At 40.2% G+C, this 22308-nt stretch overlaps 1 protein-coding gene across 2 annotated transcripts in view; it reads right to left on the reverse strand.

Moving 5' to 3' along the window:
- Positions 1–12970, reverse strand: part of Cops4 (COP9 signalosome subunit 4) — a 32700-nt gene extending 19730 nt beyond the window's left edge. The window contains exons 1-3 of one of the 2 annotated variants that reach the window (XM_048364758.1): positions 12693–12970; positions 4241–4320; positions 928–1079 (exon numbers count right to left, since the gene is read on the reverse strand). In XM_048364758.1, the coding sequence (XP_048220715.1) occupies positions 928–1079; positions 4241–4320; positions 12693–12766 (306 nt within the window). In that variant the 5' untranslated portion in view covers positions 12767–12970. The remainder of the gene's footprint in view (positions 1–927; positions 1080–4240; positions 4321–12692) is intronic. The other variant, XM_048364757.1, reaches the window with a different exon arrangement.
- Between the last annotated feature and the right edge of the window lie 9338 nt (positions 12971–22308).

Below are 22308 nucleotides of genomic sequence, written 5' to 3' on the forward strand. Positions count from 1 at the left end.
ATGTTAAATTATTTTAACTGGCATAGTAACTAATTGCAATAATTACACAAAAAGTTAATCTACTGTGGCAATGCTCGCATCCAACATAGTAAATTCACAATAGTAAAAGTTGATACATATCACCTAAATTTTTCTATGAATTTTTCTTTCACAGAATATCAAAATAGTACATTTTTGTAATACGAGTAATGGCAAGACTTTAAATGTTAATTTTCTTTAATGTTACTTCATAGATGATGCCAGATGCCACTTCCTACAATGTCAGCCTCATGAACAATTTTACTCATCTAATGATGAGTTGGCTGATAAAATCAAATTTTAATATATAAACATAGCAGTCTGAGTTGCAACATCCAATATTTATTTGATTTTACAACATGGAGTACAGTTTGGCATACTGTTTTATATAAAATGAAATTCAGGAGAATACAATTATAAAATTCAATTCATATCCTACAAAATTAAGAAAATTGAGGAAAGGGTTGGGGCTGGAAGGGATAAGAGGATGATAAAAGGAATGGCACTGATAAAAATGAATTGTATTGGGCTGGGGATATAGCCTAGTGGCAAGAGTGCCTGCCTTGGATACGCGAGGCCCTAGGTTCGATTCCCCAGCACCACATATACAGAAAACGGCCAGAAGCGGCGCTGTGGCTCAAGTGGCAGAGTGCTAGCCTTGAGCGGGAAGAAGCCAGGGACAGTGCTCAGGCCCTGAGTCCAAGGCCCAGGACTGGCCAAAAAAAAAAAAAAAATGAATTGTATTCATAAACTGCTTTGTTGAATGGCAACTCCTTGTAAAACACGTATAGATAATAAATATATTAATAAAAAGAGAAATTGTATCATCTCCTTTAAGAATTTAATAACATCAGATTCTAAAATTAAGTTCTGCAATTTCAATTAAACTCTACAGCGCTAGATTTTTACCTGCTCCTCAAATGAAATGACTCTAGGCTGGATCTTTTCCAAGGTGAAATGGTAGATTTCTTTGGCTGTGCTGTCAGGCAGGTTAGGGAGATGTGTGCAGAAATCAGTTAGCAACTGTCGCGAGATCACAAGACTGACATTCTCATTTACCACTTGTTTTAAAAAAGAGAAGAAAACATGAGTAACATAAATTTTCATTAAGCAATCAATCTTTACTTGAAACGAATACTAAAGCCAATCTATATTAGGGCAGCCTTCAATGCATTATTCAGGGATTTCTATACACTTACCATTTTATATTATAGTTTCCTTTAGGCTCCTAATTACTACAACAGTAAAAATACACAACAGAAATGGTTGGAAAAATATTGAATAGTTAAATTTACACTTTTCCTTTCTTTTTATTTTTCTACTAAGTGAAGATACAGAAACACCTATATTTTCGTGTTTTTATGTATCATACACTTTCAAAATGAACCTGAATAAGAAAAAAGTTAAAAAAGCTAAATTCAAATATTACCAGTATAGGTATGCTATTTGTATTTCTTAATAAAAACAATTTTAGTCAAGCACTGGTGGCTCATGCCTGTATTACTAGGAGTCTGAAATCTGAGGACTGAAGTTCAAAGCCAACCTGGGCTGACAATTTCTTGAGATTATTATCTCTAACCAGTAAAAAGCTGGAAGTGGAGATATGGCTCAAGAAGTAGAGTGGCCAGCCTTGAGAGAAAAAGCTAAGGAAGAGGGGCTAGGAGGGGCTGGGAATGTGGCCTAGTGGTAAAGTGTTTGCCTAGCATGCATGAAGTCCTGGGTTCAATTCCTCAGCATCACATATTCAGAAAAAGCCGGAAGTGGCTCTGTGGCTCAAGAGGTAGACTGCTAGCCTTGAGCAAAAAAAAGCCAGAGACAGTGCTCAGGCCCTGAGTTCACACCCCAGGACTGGCCAAAAAAAAAAGCTAAGCAAAAGTTTAGAGCCCCTAAGTTCAGGCTCCAGTACTGGCACAAATACACAGAAAAAAAAAAATTGGTCAGTAGTAGATATATCAACTTTATCTTAATCACCGTACATGATTAACAAAGAAAGTTCTAAAGCCTGACCTATTATATGACTCAGAAGCTTTCTGTGTTCCTGTTACCTTATCTGTAAGGACGAGGATAATATCACTTACCTCCTAAAAATTTTAGAAGTGCAATAATATGCACAAAGTACTTTGAACAATACCTGGCACATTACACTTAACAAACATTAGTTATCAGTATTAGAGTAATATAATTTTTTACTTTCTTGTATTTTTTTTACAGTGCTGAGGATTAAACCTAAGGACTTAAGCATGATAGGCAAGTGCTCTACCACTAAGCTACATCCCCAGCCCTCCTACACTTTTTAAATGCACCATAATTGTGAACCCCTGCTTAGATAAGTTATTCAAGTCTTAAAACAGCAGTTATGCTGAAAAGAAATGATTGAAAAGTTGCTCAGGGAGCTGGGAATATGGCCTAGTGGTGAAGTGCTCGCCTTGTAAACATGGAAGCCCTGGGTTTGATTCCTCAGCACCACATATATAGAAAAAGCCAGAAGTGGCACTGTGGCTGGTAGAGTGCTAGCCTTGAGCAAAAAGAAGCCAGGGACAGTGCTCAGGCCCTGAGTTCAAGCCCTAGGACTGGCAAAAAACAAAACAAAACAAAAAAGTTGCTCAGTAGACTTAACCAACTTTCAAAGTAGCCTGCTCTTCTTAGAGCATCACTATACTCAAATTTTATATAAAGATTACAAAAAAAGTTATTTTCTTCCTACTACAGTGCAATATTCTGGGTTTTTTTTTTTTGTTTTGTTTTTTTGGTTTTTTTGCCAGTCCTGGGCCTTGGACTCAGGGCCTGAGCACCATCCCTGGCTTCTTCCCGCTCAAGGCTAGCACTCTGCCACCTGAGCCACAGCGCCCCTTCTGGCCGTTTTCCATATATGTGGTGCTGGGGAATCGAACCGAGAGCTTCATGTGTAGGAGGCAAGCGCTCTTGCCACTAGGCCATATTCCCAGCCCACTACAGTGCAATATTCTTAATAAAGTAATTCCAACCTGTTTTTCTGAAACCACTGCAAGTTTCTCTCATATTGCCAGACCTAATTCTTTTTTTTTTTTTTTTTTTTTGCCAGTCCTGGGCCTTGGACTCAGGGCCTGAGCACTGTCCCTGACTTCTTCCCGCTCAAGGCTAGCACTCTGCCACTTGAGCCACAGCGCCGCTTCTGGCCGTTTTCTGTATATGTGGTGCTGGGGAATCGAACCTAGGGCCTCGTGTATCCGAGGCAGGCACTCTTGCCACTAGGCTATATCCCCAGCCCCAGACCTAATTCTTTTAGGTAACAATTTAGTGCTTACAATTAGTTTACAATATACTAATGGGTATTTACTACTGAATAATATTGGATGTGACTAAGGAAACAGTTTCATTACATTTGCTATTTATTAGGCACTTGAAACAGAAAGAAATCACTACACATTTAGTATTAGGAAAGAAAGTAAATTAAGGACAGAAAACCAGAAACCAGTGTAGGCTCTGCCAATGACCAGCTACATACCCTTAATGGACAGACAGATTACTTAATCCTGAGGTCCATTTTACAATACACACAGGGACATTTATAACTATATTGTCTAGTCACAGAATTATAAAAAGGAGTCTATGTGACAGAAAAATGTACATGAAAATATACTCAACTACAGACACGGTCAAGTGTCAATATGTTAATATAAATTACAGTCTAAATTTTGAATAATTTTCAAAATAATTAGAGATATTTGAACTCAGGGAGTGGGGAAAAGTTTCTTGAATGAAAACTTGGTTCCCCATTCAAAAGCCCATACTTAACATTAATATCAGCCATAGAGAGTGCTCATTATATCCTACATGCTATTCTAAGCACTTTGTTTATTAACATTTAAAGTCCCAACAATCCTACATAATAAGTATCAAATCCCTATTTTGTAAATGAGAAAAGGAGGCACAATGGGCTTAAATAATATCACGAAATAGCATGCCAGGACTGAATCTAAAACCATTCTCTTTAAATTATGCTATTTTGCCACTAATCAGTTACTACATCAAAACCAATACAAAAATCTTAAGACTAATTTGTATAGAACAATAAATTTGAAGACAATTTAATGAGAAATAACCAAGTAATGTACCATTTAAATTCTAGAATCAATCTCAACATACATTTCACACTGATAATTTGATATAAAACAAGGCTTGAGAAATTTTTCAAATACTAGCTCAGGATTACAGTGCAAACAAAGAATTACAGTCTACTTACTTGCTTCCACAAAAGCTTTCAAAGCTTCTAATTGTTCTGCCCCAGATAACTGAATGGCTTTTTCTAGAATCTGACGATACCTAAAATAATACAAATAAAATCATTTACAGAGAGTACTACATTACAGTTTTATTTACTCATTCCTAATGTTAACCTTGATTCTAACTTATGAACTTCCCTTTGCCCTGATTTCTCTCAGACTGTCCTAGTAGTTTGTGGTTTTCCTTATGGAAGACCTTTTTTTTTTTTTAAGTTTCTAGTTCACCACATAGACTATTAGACCTATAATCCTAAGAAATGTACTATTTAATAGGTTTTAGTATAGTATGTCCAACTGAACTGTTTATGTCCATCATAAGTAAATCTATATCTCTATGTTTCTAAATCTCAGGTGTTACTTCTTGAAAGTTTTAGTTTGAAATTTGAACTAAACAGTCTATTTTCTTTCAAGTGTCTTAAGAGATGTTATATTTCCCTTCAACTGAGATACACAAGAACCTTATTTGAGTTGATCCAGAACATTTTACTCTTGCAGATTGAATGAATCTAGAGTCATCTACAATGAGACACTGTTCTTTAGGCTACAGAGACTATCTCATGTGTACACAGTAAACTCACCAGGCCAAATGTTGACAGAACACCCTTCAAATTATTTGAGAGAAACTACTTATTCTTTATTTGTACTCAGTTCTAATAACTATTCTACCTAATATCCATAGCTACAGAAGATTCAAACTAGTTTGTAAAAAGAATGAGCAATAATTACCAGGCCATACCAAATTCCTAAAATATAAGCTACTGCAAGGACACAAATTTTTGTCTTTTTTGTCACAGTGATATATACAATACCTCAAACAGAACTCAGCTCATTATAAGCACGAAAATATTCAACAATATTAGGAACACTGGTAACATCTTATTTCTTAAATTGAGTCAACACATGAGGGTTAAGATATTTTATGCTTTATCTCTCTTGGTTTTATGAGTACTTTATAAAACATCAATGAGATGTACTTGATAGTGCTAACAGCATTGAAATTACAGAAAGGCACTTGGAATTTAGCCAAGAAATAACATTTATACAAACAGGGCCTGAACACATTCAGAGTTACGATGTATTTTGTAGGGTGCATACCCCAAACTACCATTCAGCACTTAGTTATTCTCAATTCATCCAAAATGCTTATGTCTTCATTATATACTTTTGCAAAGAAACAATGATGCAAGTATACCGACTGAAAAGATAGCAAATTCCAAAAGACAGAAATGATTCTCAGAAAGCAAGGAAATACTAAGTTTCTAAACTTTTATTTATTTTTTTGGCCAGTCCTGGGCCTTGGACTCCGGGCCTGAGCACTGTCCCTGGCTTCTTCCCGCTCAAGGCTAGCACTCCGCCACTTGAGCCACAGCGCCGCTTCTGGCCGTTTTCTGTATATGTGGTGCTGGGGAATCGAACCTAGGGCCTCGTGTATCCGAGGCAGGCACTCTTGCCACTAGGCTATATCCCCAGCCCTCTAAACTTTTTAATATTGACAAATTTGGCAGCCCTTAAAGGACTAAAACTGGCAAGTTTTCTCTCATCTTTTTTTTTTCTTGTCAGTCATAGGGCTTGAACTCAGGGTCTGGGCACTGTCCCTGAGCTTTTTCAATCAAGGCCAGCACTCTACCACTTGGAGGCACAAGTGCCATTTCCAGTTTTCTGGAAGTTAATTGGAGATAAGAGCCTCACGGACTTTCCTGCTGGCTTTGAACCAAGATCCTCAGATCTCAGCCTCCTGAGTAGCTAGAATTACAGGCATGAGCCACCAGTGCCTCTCATCTTTCCTTTTTCTTTTAAAGAGTTAAATCAGAAAAATTCCCTTAGGTGAAATACTGCATATTCTCTCTCTTCTGCCTGGAGGCATCTGCTGATGATAGTGTGGTGGGGAAAGGATGAGGACACTGCTCTGGGGCTCTCTGGGGAACAGCTGGAAGCACTGAAAGAAAAGTTACAATTTCTGGAAGACTAAGAGCTGGATCAGTAGGAGTTCCTTGCCTGCCAAAGCAGGAATCTAGCGGTTTGAAAATAAGAACACAAATTCTATCCAAGGATATCTAAACAATCAAATAACCAAACGAACAGAAACACTGAAACCTTTGTCCTAGCCTGAGCAGCCTCAGGTGCCTGGTAGAGGAAATAAAAATTCTCTTGAAATCACAGCATCTTAGTTCTCCAACTACTTCTAGAAATAGTTTCTTTTTAAAATAATTTTCTTAATAAAAGTTAATAAAGTACATGACAATATGAGGTAGAATCAACAAAAACAACAGACAGTAGCTACAACCAAGACTTCAGATGCTATTATCAAAAATACTATATGTGGGCTGGGGATATGGCCTAGTGGCAAGAGAGCTTGCCTCGTATACATGTGGCCCTGGGTTCAATTCCCCAGCACCACATATACAGAAAATGGCCAGAAGTGGCGCTGTGGCTCAAGTGGCAGAGTGCTAGCCTTGAGCAAAAGGAAGCCAGGGACAGTGCTCAGGCCCTGAGTCCAAGGCCCAGGACTGGCAAAAAAAAAAAAAAAAAAAAAAAAAAAAAAATACTATATGTGATTAATTATGCTTGCTGTATTCACCCAAATAAAGACAAGCTTTTAAGTTTCATCAAGAGCTTGTTTGGGAAAAGATCAGAGATAAACTAGAGAACTAAAAAAAAAAAAAGAAAATACATACAAACTCAATTGAGTACTTGACAGATTAGACAAAGTTAATAAGCTAACAAACTAGAAAACAAGTATGGAAAACCTTTCTGAAGTAAAGCATTGAAGTGAAAAAAATACAAGACAGAACAAAAGATATAACAGAGATTTAACTGCAACCTAGAAGAGAAAAACAGAATGAGGCAGAGGCAATATTTTAAAAGATATAGCTGAAAATTCCTTAGGATTATTGAAAGAATACAAATCCTTTGACCCAAGAAACCCAATGAGGTTTAACCTGGGTAACTTGGTATAGTAATTACAAAAAGAGGCCAACGTTTTTTCAGTCTCTTTTGAGATGTGACTTTGTGGTCTTCACATAGAATATATTTCCCTCACTCCTTACCTCAGAGTTGGTTTGAACAATAGGATATAGCAGAAGTAAAGTACCAGTTCTGAGCTTAGACCTCAAGGGGCCTTGAATATGTCTTTATCTTTGAGACCTTGCTGTTGAAAAAAACCCTAGCACACTTCGTGGCTGAACTATGTAGCTCAATCACCTAGTCAGCCAACCTACAAAAGCAAAACTGTCCATCTGGCCTGCAGCTGACTACAGATACACATGGAAGCCCATGTGAAACATGATCAGTAGAGGCACAGAATCATCCATGTGAGATCAATCCAAACTGCCAATCTCCAGATTTCTGCACTAAATAAATGACTACCATTTCAAGGTGCTATGTTTTGGAATGGCTTATTTCATAGCAGAAAGCTGACAGATAGTCCACATATATACATAACAATAAAGCTGGCAAAAATTAAAAAACAAGTAAGTGCTATTGGAAGAGTTGTATGTGTGTGTATGTGTCTGTCTGTCTATGCCAGTACTACGGCTTGAATTCTCAAGATCTTTTACTCAGGCAGCAGTCCACCACTTGAGCCACAGCACCACTTTCTCAAGTAATTTCTTGATTGTTAAGGATTCTAAACATTTCAATTTAGTGGCAATGAGAAAGACAGGATAAAAGGAACTTTGCAAGCAAAAATAATTATCTCAAATGTAGTTCAATTTAGTAAAAATAACATAAGGCCAAAAGGTAGAGGTGCTTACAGTTAAGAGATTGAGACAAGCAGATATGGCTGTAATCTGGCATCACCAAACCTCTTTGTTTTTTGGTTGTTGTTTTTTTTTGGGGGGGGGGGCAGTTGTGGGGCTTGGACTCAGGGCCTGAGCACTGTCCCTGGCTTCTTTTTTTGCTCAAGGCTAGCACTCTGCCACTTGAGCCACAGCGCCACTTCTGGCCATTTCCTGTATATGTGGTGCTGGGGAATTGAACCCAGGGCTTCATGTATATGAGGCAAGCACTCTTGCCACTAGGCCATATCCCCAGCCCCACCAAACATCTTTGTACTACAGCTTTTTCATACGCAACGTAATAATATCTACTTGATAAATACCCTAAAATATAAGTAATATGCTTGGGCTTACAGGAAACTCTTGGTGTTATCAACATTTACTCTATAGATAAAGTAAATGTATACATATGGGCATTAACAGAGAACCAGAGATACGGAGTTATGAAGGAACTTTAAAGTTGTCCAGTCTTATCTTCCATTACGTGTATATGTTCTCCATTTGTAACATCTGTTCCATTTTATTACTAGAAAATTCTAATCTAAACTCTGCCTCTGTAGAGCAGTGTATTATTCTATTTTCTTTTTTGAGAAGAAAGCTTTTTTCTTGCTGTTCTGCTACTAGGGCTTGAATTCAGGGCCTCCGCATTGTCCCTGAGCTTTTGTGTGCAAGGCTAATACTTTACCACTTGAGCTACAGTTCCACTTCTGGCTTTAGTTTCTCAGATTTGCTTGGGCTGGCTTTGAACTATGATCCTCAGATTTCTACCTCCTGAGTAGCTAGAATTACTGGTGCCCAGCTAAAAACAGCTCTTCTAATAAGCAAAGGCAGCTAAGGAGTTTCTCATTACAAGGCAAGCACTCTTGCCACTAGACCATATTCCCAACCCAGAAGTTTCTCATTACTAACAGCTTCTTGTAAAATGAAATGTTTATGCCATGAAGGCTTATAGCCTCCTCTAGATACCCTCTATACCCCAGAACTGGAAGAGGGGAGAAGGTCACATTTCCTTATGATTAACTAAACAAAGATCTACAATTCATTGTCTCATATCTGCTCACAAAATAATTCTTATAAAAAAAAATTCAGGGGCTGGGAATATGGCCTAGTGGCAAAAGTGCTTGACTCGTATACATGAAGCCCTCGGTTCGATTCCCCAGCACATCTACAGAAAATGGCCAGAAGTGGCACTGTGGCTCAAGTGGCAGAGTGCTAGACTTGAGCAAAAAGAAGCCAGGGATAGTGCTCAGGCCCTGAGTCCAAGGCCCAGGACTGGTTTAAAAAAAAAAAAAATCACATTCTGGCCAAGGTCATATACAAACAAGCAAAATAATCAAGTACTATGTACAAGTAAATTCAGAATACCATTGGGCATAGGAAATAGCTTCCTGGAGGAAGTAACATCTTAACTGTTCTTGAAAAACAAAAAAGGTTTTTAGCTAAGCGAGTAAGACGGGCTATCCCAACAGTTACCTTCAAATGCTCCTTTCTCAACGTTCTCCTTCTCTTCATAAGCATTACATAAAGTAATGAATCCAATGCATGTTATAGGCCAAAAAAAAACCTACCAAATTTGCAAAAAAAATATTTTATATAATTTATTTCCTTTTGGGGGTTTGATAGGGGCTATTACAGTATACCATGAACTTAGGGCCTAATTCTCTGGCCCAGCTTTCTTGCTCACAGCAGGTGCTCTACTACTTAAGCCACACTTCCAGCTCAGCATTTTGCTGGTTAACTGGAGATGGAGTCGTGCAGACTTTAAACCTCAATTATCATCTCTCAACCTTCTGAGTAGCTACATTACAGGTGTAAATCCTTGGTACCCAGCTTAATGGCCAGTTTCTTACCTACTTTATACAGTAGTATTAGTTCAGCTACTGGAAAGCACTTACAATTCAGGTTGGGGGGGTTGTTTTGTTTTTTGCTTGTTTTGATTTGGCTTTTTGTGCTGGTTCTGAAGATAAAACTCAGGGCCGAACTCTCTCAATTGGATTTTTCACTCCAGTGTTGTGTTCTATCACCTGAGCCACAGCCCCACTCCTGGCTTTAGGAGATAAGAGTCTCATAGACGTTTCTGCTCCAGCTGGCTCTGAACTGTGATCCCCAACCTGCAGCCTCCTGAGTAACTAAGATTACAGGCAAGAGTGACCAGCATCCTGCCCAATTCAGTTCTTTTTGTCGTGTGTCTCCTGGTCATGGAGCTTGAACTCAGGGTCTGGGCACTGTCCCTAATCTTCTTTTTTTCCCAAGGCTAGTGCTCTACCACTTTAGACACAGCTCCATTTCCAGCTTTTTTTTGGTAGTTCAGTAAAAGTCTCACAGACTTTCCTGCTTGGGCTGGCTTAGAACCATGATCCTCAGATCTCAGTCTCCTGAGTAGCTAGGATTAGAGACCTGAGCCACCTAACCTTAATTCAGTTTTAAAAAGAGGAGTAGTATAATCTGATAGGTTAAAAATGAGCTTTTTTAGAGTAGTCACACCTGGGTTCAAGTATAAACCAACTATCATGACACACTTTCATCTAGATAGAACCAGAAATACCTGTAGACAAGACTGAGACTTGAAAGAAAGCATCTTTGAGTAGCTAGCTAACATTAAACTGGCTATCAGTTACCAAGCAAACCATTTTATATAACTGTAACAAAAACCCATGTGGCAGACTGTTACAGTAGTGGCTTCCAACACCTTCCCCTGTCTGTGTGCTTTTGCAATGTCACTTTGCCACTAAAGAGAGAGTAGGAGACAGAGACAGTAACAAAGAGATTGAGCCAGGTATGACCAGTGCCCAGCTGCCAGGTGAGCTGCCAGTGGACATGACTGAATCCAGACAAGATCAGCGTAACAGCACAGTCAACTTATAGAATTCTGAGAAATACTAGTTGTTTTACACCATTAAGTTTTTGGTTTAGCAAACAACAACAAAGCAGCACTCAAGAGAATACAGTGATCTCTGGCCTATTGTGGGAGTTAGGTTCCAGAGACACCAGCGATAGGTGAAAATCCGCAAAGTAGTAGCGTTAGATAGTCATCCCTCCATATAGCACAGTTCACTTACTGCTACCTCCGTGATAGGTGAGGGATCACTATTCATGTATTAAAAAAACAACAACAAAAAACCACGATACAGTGAAGCCCCAATAAGTGATCCACAATACACTGAGGGACTACCGTGTTCATACAGACTATTGTCCACCTTTTATTCCAAGTTGAAAAAGTAAATAGTAGCTGAAGTTTCAAAATTCCGTAAAAGCTTGAAAAGTTGTATCTCTTCTGATAACTAATGCCTTTAATTTTCTTCAATATAATAAAAAAGGATATATGGGGAAATACGTAAGCTACTTTCATTTACATCCAAATCTATAAAAATTACATGCAGAAAAGGCTGAGCCATGAAGATAAATTCAACTTACTGCCAACCTATGGAATAAATACTTACTGACTGATTAACAGTAATAACAATCTTATGGCATTTTCTATGTGCCAGGATGGTACTGACTCAAGTGTGTAAGTACACACACACACTGATTTTGTCCTCAGCAATTATAAGAAAGCCCTATTGTTATCCCCATTTTGCTGAGCAGAAAATAATGAAAAATGTACAATATATACTGATAAATTAGGTACAATAATAAAAATAGAGGTATTTGCCACCAAAGAAAAGGCAGCACAACCCACATACAGCACATTCACAATTTCAATGTTCAGGTTAAAGCAAGTGTGTCCCCTCAATTCGTTCAAAGCGATCTTAGTTGTTAGGATATAAACATTAGGATTAACTTGGGGGGCACACTTTAAACAGAAGGCCTATCATTACAAAATAGCAATGCTGTGAAATCTACAAGGTCTCTCCATCCACCTACCTATGATGAAAACTGCTCAAACGGCTTGTAGGACAAGCTCATGTCATAATTTTAACTTGGGAGTCTACCAAAGCGTTCTACATAGACTTCAACAAAATTCCTAAGCAGTTCTGATTCCTGCAAACATCACTGTTCTAGGCACTCTGATCCATGAAATGAAGACAGAATGCCCATGTGCCCTTCTTCAGAATGGTGCTGGAGTGAGAATATCCAAAACACAAGGACCCACGGATGATGGGTCCGAACAGTTCTGGACGACATGACAGGAGCCATACCTCCTCAGCCCCTGTTTAACCCTGAGAAGCCGCGATGTCGCCTCTGGGCGCAAACTCTGCATCAAGGTCTCATAATACCAATTTCCCTCAACCAAAGGTGGGAGAGTCCAGGATAAAGAGGGGTCGGATTCGATGTGAGGGACCGACCAGCGATGAGAAGAGACACTGGGGAGGGCGGCGAAGGCCGAAGGAGCCGACGTCTCTCTTGCCCACGCTTCCAGAAGCCAAAGGAACCAGGAAGGATGTTCTCAAGAACTGGACACGCTGACATCTTCCCAGGTCCCAGGGCTTCCCAGGTCCCAGGCCTTCGGCACTCGGTCCCCTCTAATTTTCCGCGGCTCCCAATGTGGCTCCGTAGCCGATTTCAGGCCCGCCCCCTCGGGCCGCCCGGCCCGCTCCCCGCCTCACACCCGAAACCTCGGTCACCTCAAGGGGAACATGTCTGCCGCTTCCCGGCCCCTCGGGCTAGCTCGTGTGCCCCTGGGAAGCATACTCACTTGCCCGCCAGATCTTTATGGGAACCGCTGGAATTCATGAGCTGGGCCAAATCCTGCCGCACGGCTGCCGCCATCTTTCTTCCAGCTCAGCTACGGCTGCGGGGGCCTCTCGCAGCCCCGAAGGAAACGAGTGGCTTGTGGTCCTCCGGAGCGCAGCCAGAGGGAACCCGAGATACCAGAGAGTACCGCCTTTGTGGGCCAGAGCGCCGGAGGAGGAGGGGTGAGTGAGCTCCGCCCCCAAGGCTGAGTGACGGGAAACTCCTCGCTTCCCTGCCCAGGTCCCGCCCACACCGCCCAAGGCCCACCCACACCGCCCCGCCCCGCCCAGGCCTCTCCAGCAGGCTTCGTTCTCACGCTCCGACTTGTGATTGGGTGAAGACCTTGGAGGCGGTGCGCGGCGTGTGCAACTTCAATGAAGGCCGGGTAGGTCAAACTACTGCGTTTACTTAAGCTCCGGGCCCGAGCTCTACGGTACCCTGTTCTTTCAAGGCACTGCTTGGACGACCGGTGGTAAAGAACCTGTTGTTCGTAATTCCAGTTCACCACAGCCCAATCCTTTTGTGAATGCCAGATGTGCACTTTTGAGGGACTAATTATACATTCCATTTTGTCCAGCTGTTTACAATATGTGGCCCTGAGTTTTGCATTCATTACTCCTTCAGGAATAGCCTTCTTTCCCCTTCTCTCCCTTTTACCGAATAGGGTTGGGGTTTTTGTTTTTGTTTTGTTTTTGGTGCTGGTCTTGGGCCTTGAAATCGGGACCTCGGTACTGTCCCTGAGTTTTTTGCTCAAGGCTAATGCTCTACCACTTAAGCCAAAGCTCTAGTTGTGAGTTTTGGGTGGTAAATTGGATATGAGTCTCATGGTCCTTCCTGCCCCGACTGGCTTCAAACCACTATCTTCAGAGCTCAGCCGCTTCAGTAGCTAGGATTACAGGCATGAGCCACCAGTGCTTGTCTAGAATTGTTTTGTTTTGTTTTTTAAAGGAAAAAGCTACCACCAATGTTTTCGCTTCTATAATCCCAAGGTTTATCGACTTTGTTTCTGTAAATATGAGCAAATACATATACATTTTTATTTCTTCCACAAAAAGTAATCCAATTTACTGTGTAACACACTTTACTGTTCTGCTCTTGGTCCAGACATCTTACCACTGAAGATGTAAGCTCAGGGCTGGGAATATGGCCTAGTGGCAAGAGTGCTTGCCTCATATACATGAAGCCCTGGGTTTGATTCCCCAGCACCACATATATAGAAAATGGTCAGTAGTGGCACTGTGGCTCAAGTGGTAGAGTGCTAGCCTTGAGCAAAAAGAAGCCAGGGACAGTGCTCAGGCCCTGAGTCCAAGGCCCAGGACTGCCAAAAAAAACAAAACAAACAAACAAAAGATGTAAGCTCAGACTTTAAAAATTATTTTGGCTGCAGGTATGGCTCAGTGGAGGAACACTTACCTAGCAAATGCTAAATCCTGTCTCCAAACCCACTACCACAAAAAGAAAGGACAGAGAAATAGAGACACAGAGAGAAAAAGAGAAAGATTGAGAAAGATGACATTTATATTTACTCAAGTGCATGCCCAGATAGCTAAGAAGTACAAAGGAAAATCTTTAAGTAAAAGATCATCAGACAAACAAAAAAAATGTTTTAAGCATGGAACCAAAAATAGGAAAAACTTAATAACTACTTCTAGAAAAATCGGTACTGGCACCAGAAACTGTCTAGAAGTAATCAGAGCTAACTGAACTTTTGGAATTGTACTAAGTATGTTTCCTAAGAAGAAATACACTCAACATCCAGTTAACTTATATAGTAGCCTTTAAACTGTGATTTTGCTTTCAGGGATTAAATTATCTGTTAATAATTACAATTTGAAAGTAAAAGAATGGAAAGTTTCAGAAGTAAACAAAAACAAATTGGTGCTGATCCTAGGGCTTGAATGCTGGGCCTGGTTGCTATACCGTAGCTCCTTTTTCTCAAGGCTAGCACTCTACCACTTGAGCCACCATTCCACTTCTGGCTTTTGGGGTCGTTAGTGGAAATAAGAGTCTCACAGACTTTCTTGCCTGGACTGCTTTTAAACCAAGATCGTCAGATCTCAACCTTCTGAGTAGCTTACAGGGATAAGCCATCAGTGCTGGGCTAGAAGTAAACAATTCTTTTTTCTTTTTCTTTTTTGCCAGTCCTGGGGGCTTGGACTCAGGGCCTGAGCACTGTCCCTGGCTTCTTTTTGCTCAAGGCTAGCACTCTGCCACTTGAGCCACAGCACCACCTCTGGCTTTCTCTCTCTCTCTCTCTCTCTCTCTCTCTCGCTCCCTCGCTCTCTGTCTCTCTCTGTCTCTCTGTCTCTCTCTCTCTGCCTCTCTCTCTGCCTCTCTGTGTGTGTGTGTGTGTGTGTGTGTTGCTGAGGAATCGAACCCAGGGCTTCATGTATACAAGGGAAGAACTTTACCACTAGTCCATATTCCCAGCCCCTAAACAATTGTTAAATTGTAAATTGAAGCCAAAAAGATCAAAGTTATAATCCAGTAGCAAGATTTGTGGTACATCTGCCCTGGTCCCAACATCAGCCCCCTTGGTATATCTCCTAAAAAGATGGTGATGACCTCAGAGACAACCAAAAGTCAGAAAGAAACAGAAAACACTAAATGCAGTGAAAAGTGCTTTTTCTTTTTTAATGAGATTGCTAACATTGCCGGACAGATGCAGTATCAGTCCTTTGCCAAAGAACTCTCTGAAAATATTAAATAGATTATGGAGACTTCTCAGTTCTGCTGAGAAGATTTCAATTGCTTGTTATATTCTGAAAGCCCAGTCTTTGCTTTCTGGATACAGTAGTTCCACCATATTGTCAGGGGCTAATTCCAAGAACCTTAATAGATATCTGAAACTACCACTAGTATCTGACACTACATATTCTCTGTTCCTTTTTTGTTTGTTTTTGTCAGTCATGGGGCTTGAAGTCTAGGTCTGGGCACTGTCCCTGAGTTCTTCAGCCCAAGGTTAGTGCTCTACCACTTGAGCCACAGCACCATTTCCAGTTTTCTGGTGGTTAATTGGAGAAAAGAGTCTCACAGACTTTCCTTCCCAGTTGGCTTTAAACAGTGATCTTCAGATCTCAGCCTCCTGAGTAACTAGGAATATAGGCATGAGCCACTGGCTCCCAGCTATTCTGAGTTCTTTACAATACTTATTTTAAGGTTTGAGTAACTAGTTATAAAATAGATTTGTGGGCCAGCAATATGGCCTAGTGGTAAAGTACTCGCCTCGTATACATGAAGCCCTGGGTTCGATTCCTCAGCACCACATATAGAGAAAAAAGCCGGAATTGGTGCTGTGGCTCAAAAGGTAGAGTGCTAGCCTTGAGCAAAAAGAAGCCAGGGACAGTGTTCAGGCCCTGAGTCCACACCCCAGGACTGGCAACAAAAACAAAACAAATAAAAATTAAAAAAAAATAAAATAGATTAGCAATAATAACAAGTAATAAAAAAGAATAACTATAACAATATGCATAATAAAGTTGTGCAAATGTGGTCCCTCAAGACATCTTCCTTCTTTCATTTACAACTTCTCTTTGTCAAATTAGAATTGCAAGTATTACTACTCTTTTGTGCCATTATAAAGTTTCCTTGAATACAAGCATTGTGATACTGCAACAGTAAATCTGATATACAAGACAACTATTAAAAGGAAGGATAGCATATGCCTTGTGGATGTGCTGGACAGAAAGATGAGTCATTTTCCCAGGAGGGACAAGCAGAATGACAAAAGATTTCATAGCATTCCTCAGGACTTGAACTCATGGCTCAGGTGCTATCCCTGAGCTTTTTTTCCCCCTCAAGGCTAGCACTCTACCATTTGAATTATAGCTCCACTTCTAGCTTTTGGGGGGCAGCTTATTAGGGATTAGAGTCTCATAGACTTTCCTGCCTGGGCTGGCTTGGAACTGAGATCCTCAGATCTCAGCCTCTTGAATAGCTAGGATTACAGAGGTCAGCCACTGTCGCCTGGTCTTTTTTTCTTTTTCTTTTTCTTTTTTTGGTATGTGAAACTTTGGCTCCTAGCCCAGATGTACTGAACCAAAATCATCATGTTAATATACCACCTACTAAGCATGTCACAGTTGTCAACACTATTGGTCTATAAATTTTACTAAACTCTAGTCCAAAAATGTAATTTCCCTGCCCAGGACCCTCCAATTATTACAGGCAACTAGATGTTTTCTACCCTTTCACAACTTCCCTATAGTTAGGCAAAGAGATTTCTTTTCTAGTACATAGTCTGTGTCTACTGTGCCAACTGAAATATACCTTGCTATAGAAGGAAAAATAATTAATTACTAATTCAGCACTGATTTCAAATGCTGCTGGTGCTATAAAAAGTCTATTCTAGATTTAACCCAGTGTATTTTCTAGCCTAGAACCAGAATCAGTCACTTCTCAGGAAACCCTTATTGCTTTTATTGGAGAATGATGGTCTAGATAACAATATGAGAGCTACCAATGCTTTTACTATTGTATGCATCATTTCAGGGACTTTTCAAAGGACAAAAATAGAAAATATGTACATATTTTAAAGTTAAAAGGACTTGAGTTCATACTGATACTTCCAATCTCAATGTAGATGGCTTACTTAATCTTTTCTATATTACATTTGTATTTTCTTATTTCTCTACTAGGAATTCTGGCTCACAAATGTGTAAAGAATTATAGAATCAGAATATCTCATAATTAATCATCTTATTCATCCCACATTATCACATACACAATAGCACAAAATTAATACCATCCCCACCAATGTAATTACTGTAAAACAAAAGTGAAATATGTTCTTATAATCTCTTTGCTCCTGTCACTTCCCTTTCCCACCCCCTCCCTCAACTGGACTACAGATATTTACCACCACACTTACATTCCCATACTGATATTTTGTGCACATTGCAGTGATTACGAATTATACCTTGTGTTTTTTTACACAGTGTCTCATTATCCCAGGCTAGCTTTGACCTTGCAATCTTCCTGCCTCAGCTTCCAGAGTGCTGGGATTACAGATGTGCCCAGATACTTTATTCCTTTTAATGTTCACTTAATCTTAGTCTTATAAGTCATGAAAGTTAATGCTTACTACCTGTTCTTATGTACTTTTTCTAATCATCTTGTTTTTCTGAAACTAATTCACTAATATGTTTTTTCAGAAAGAACTCATGAAACTGAATTCTTACATACTCTTGGATGCTGATAATTGCTTGTATCTTTTATGTTTGAACATCAGTTTTGTTAGATGTGATCTAACAAATGAGAATATTAAGTATGGTACTCCATTTTCTTGTGGCATAAACCACTACTGAAAAATATCTGATGGAAGACAAGCACCATTTGCTTATATCTGAAATCCTAATTATTCAGGAGGCTGAGATATGAGAATCACAGTTCAGATCCAGCCCAGGCAGAAAACTCTGAGACTTTTACCTCCAATTAACCAGCAACCAGCTGGAAGTGGAGCTGTGGCTCAAGTGGTAGAGCAGCAGCTTTAAGCAGAAAAGCTAAGGGACATTGTCCAGCCCCTGAGTTCAAGCCCCAGGACGGGTGCACACATACACATACACACGCACACACATCTGATAAGTCTATTTTATTTCTCCTTTTTGCTTGGAGGCCCCTAATTTTTTTCCCTCTCACATAGAGTAGTTTTTGGTATATGTCTTTGTGTTGGTCGTTCTGGGTTAATATTTTCAGGTACACAGTATGTTCTTTCAATATGTAATTTCAATATTTCTAACATTTCCTTTAGTTATAGTTATTAGATTTTATCCCTACTTTCTTCTTTCCCTTCCTCTCTCCCTCCCTTCTTTTTTCCCCTCCTTGAAATTTTATTTTGTAGTCTGGGATGCCCTTGGTCTCTCATTCTTCTTGCATCACCTTCCCAGGATTCCTGTAATTCCCATACCTGGGATTATAGGCTGTGCCACCACACCAAGACTGTTTGTTCTTCTCTTTAGAAACTGCTATTATCTCTATGTTAGAACTTCTCTGCTTATCTTTTTTTTTTTTTTTTTTTTTTTTGGCCAGTCCTGGGCCTTGGACTCAGGGCCTGAGCACTGTCCCTGGCTTCTTCCCGCTCAAGGCTAGCACTCTGCCACTTGAGCCACAGCGCCGCTTCTGGCCGTTTTCTGTATATGTGGTGCTGGGGAATCGAACCTAGGGCCTCGTGTATCCGAGGCAGGCACTCTTGCCACTAGGCTATATCCCCAGCCCTCTGCTTATCTTTAATCTTGGTATCTTAGTACCTTTCCTTCAAACTGTTTCTCTTCTTTTGTCACATCTTTTTCATTTTAAAAATTGTCCTTCTTTTCAATATTTCTCTTAAGGTATTATCTGTTGTATTTCCCTCTAGTTTAGTTTTTTTTTTTTGGCCAGTCCTGGGGCTTGGACTCAGGGCCTGAGCACTGTCCCTGGCTTCTTTTTGCTCAAGGCTAGCACTCTGCCACTTGAGCCACAGCGCCACTTCTGGCCATTTTCTGTATATGTGGTGCTGGGGAATCGAACCCAGGGCCTCATGTATATGAGGCAGGCACTCTTGCCGCTAGGCCATATCCCCAGCCCCCTAGTTTAGTTTTAATACTAAAATAATATTTTAAATTCTTTCATGAGTCCTACCAGTTGTTCTGTGTGTTTATAATTCCTTTTTTTTTCCTCTTTGCAGTTCTGGGGATTGGACTTGGGGCCTGGCATTGTCCCTGAGCTTCTTCTGCTCAAGGCTAGCACCCTGCTACTTGAGCCGAAGCGCCACTTCCAGCCTTTTCTGTTTATGTGTAATCAAACCGAGGACTTCATGCACAATAGGCAAGCATTCTACCACTAAATAACATTCCTAGCCCATGTTTATAATTCATATGATATTCTTTTATGTTTTCTTCTCAATTTAGTCAGCATGAAATGTGTTTTAAGGCTTATTTAAACACATATTATCTTTTTAAATTTTATTAGTAATTTATTACTTTTTTTCAGTAAAATGTTTTTTTTTCTCTGTTTATGCTAGTCCCAGGGCTTGTACTCAGATTCTGGGTGCTGTAGCTGAGCTTTTTTGCTCAGGGATAACAGTTTACCACTTGAGCCACAGCTCTACTTCCAGATTTCTTGGCGGTTAATTGGAGATAAGAATTTCAAGGATTTTCCTGCCTGGGCTGGCTTTGAGCTGCCATCCACAGATCTCAGCTCCTGAGTAGTTAGGATGACAGATATTAGCCATCAGCATCTGGGTCAACATTTTAAATTAACTAAATGTTTAAATTAACCAAAAGTATGAAACGAATCTGTAGAGTCCAAAGCAACAGAGGAAAAGAATGTAGAAAACTTTAGTCTGAAAGAAGCCAGGAAAAGTAAATTAGAAAGATCACAAGAAGAAAATGCAAAATAACTGAAAGAAATAAGTCCACTTTAAAGATTATACAAATAAACATTACCTACCTTTTCTAACTTTCAACACCCTTTCTCTAATATCCCATGAGAACAGTTTTTGTTATTTCCTTACCTCTTACTTTCATCCTCATTGTACCTTTATTATACCTCCATAAATGAAAAGTCTTAGAATATTTCTTTCCATGCTCTTCATGTCTAGTGAGATGTAGAGCACGTGAACATACTCACTACTGCTGCCTTTCTTTGCCCCCACATCATTCCTAGTTTTTACGGAGATAGACGAGAAGGTTTCATTCCCCTTTAGCAAGGTTTTCCTTGTGGAATGCTCCATCTATTTTAAGACTTCTCAATTTAACATTTATGTTATAATTTCCAGTTATGCTATAATTCCCATGTCACTGACGTATACACTCAAAGAAATTTATCACAAATTCTCCATCTCTGTCTTTATATTGATATGAGGCCTGTGATCGGGTTGTTTTAGTGTTGGGTAGCATTCATTCTGAAATCCCTAAGAAGCTATGGGTAACATATCTGTGAATCACTGCATATTCACCAACCTCTATCATCTTGTTGGATTGGATTTTAGCAGAGCTTCCCCTTGGTGACCAGTGAATGTTGTTCTATGGTTTTCTAACTTCCAGGATTTCAGATAAGAAGCCTAATTAATGCCAGTGTTCTATCACTCTGCCTTCCTCTTTCCGGTGTGTTCCATAAGCCCCTTCTCACTCCCTTTGTTCTCCACTCGGCTTTCTTTCCCATTTTTTTCTCCTTGTTATAACTTATTCTCTCTCTCTCTCTCTCTCCCCCACCCCCGTGTGTGTGTGTGTGTGTGTGTGTGTAGTATACTTGCGCCCGCCCTGGGTCTTGAACTCAGGGCCTGAGTGCTATTGCTTAGCTTCTTTTGCTCAAGGCTAGCACTCTGCCACTTAAACCACAGCTCCACTTTTGGCTTTTTGGTAGTTTATTGGAGATAAGAGTCTCACAGACTTTCCTGCCCAGGTTGACCTCAGTTCTCAGTCTCTGGAGTAGCTAAGATTACAGGCATGAACCATCAGCATCTTATAACTTATTCTTGCCAGGGGCTGGAGAAAAGGAGGCTAGAATTGGAGGATAGAGATTGGAAGCAAGCCCAAGCAGAAAAATCTGAGAGCCTTATATCAAATTAACCAGCAAAATGACAGAAGGAGAGCTATGGCTGAAGTTATCGAACATAAGCCTTGAATGGAAATCTAAGTGAGAGTACAAAGCCCTGAGTTCAAACCATAGTACCAGTGCACAAGAACACACACACACACACACACACACACACACACACACACACGAAGGATTAGTTGGGTAAGGTGGTATATCTCTATAATCCCAGCACTTAGGAAGCTGACACAGGAGTATCATGAGTTTAAGGCCAATCAGAGGTACATAATAAGTTTAAGGCCAATCTACTCTATATAGCAGGATCTCATTTTAAAATACTAATAAATAAAAAATAAGACTAGGGAAATGTGTTTTAGTTCATGGTTCCAGCACTTTCAGTCCATGATCACATGACCCAGATGCTTCAGCAGGCTAGGGGCTTCAAACCACATGGCAGAGGAAAGCTGCTCGCTTTGTGGCATCATGGTGGCCAGGAAGGAGGGAGATAGGGAAGAAGGGAGGAGAAAGACAGAGAGAAAAAGAAAGAGAAAGAGAGAGAGGATGAAGAAGGAAGAGAAGAAAGAAGAAGAGGAAGCAGAGAAGGAAGAAGGGGGGATAGGTTAGAAGAGGCTGGAGTTCTGATATACCCTTCCAGGTCACACTTCCAGTAATATAACAGGAGACCCTAGCTCCTGTTCCCACTACCACCTGATAGCTCATAGCCTGTATCAAGTGGCCTTTGGGAGATGTCTCACATCCAAACCATAATGATTACTAAAGGCTTAGTGCTGGCATGCCTGTAGAATTTCATGAGAGCTATGATCATAGAAGAGTTCACATCCACAACTAGGCTCTTCTCCATGAACCCCACAAGGGTACTGAGAACAAAGAAAAGAAAAGTCAAGTGGGATGATGGTAGTGGGAAGAGGCCAGAAGAATGGACTAGAAAGAATAGAAAGAGAAAAGCCAAATCCCTATTCCCCTAAAGCACAAAAGACTTAATTGCTGGGAGGAGGCAGCAAATCCTGTTTTCCCCAAGGATTGGGTGGAGACCCATTACCATTGGA

The sequence above is a fragment of the Perognathus longimembris genome, chromosome 16 (genome assembly GCF_023159225.1).
Source record: "Perognathus longimembris pacificus isolate PPM17 chromosome 16, ASM2315922v1, whole genome shotgun sequence".
Taxonomy (NCBI): domain Eukaryota; kingdom Metazoa; phylum Chordata; class Mammalia; order Rodentia; family Heteromyidae; genus Perognathus; species Perognathus longimembris.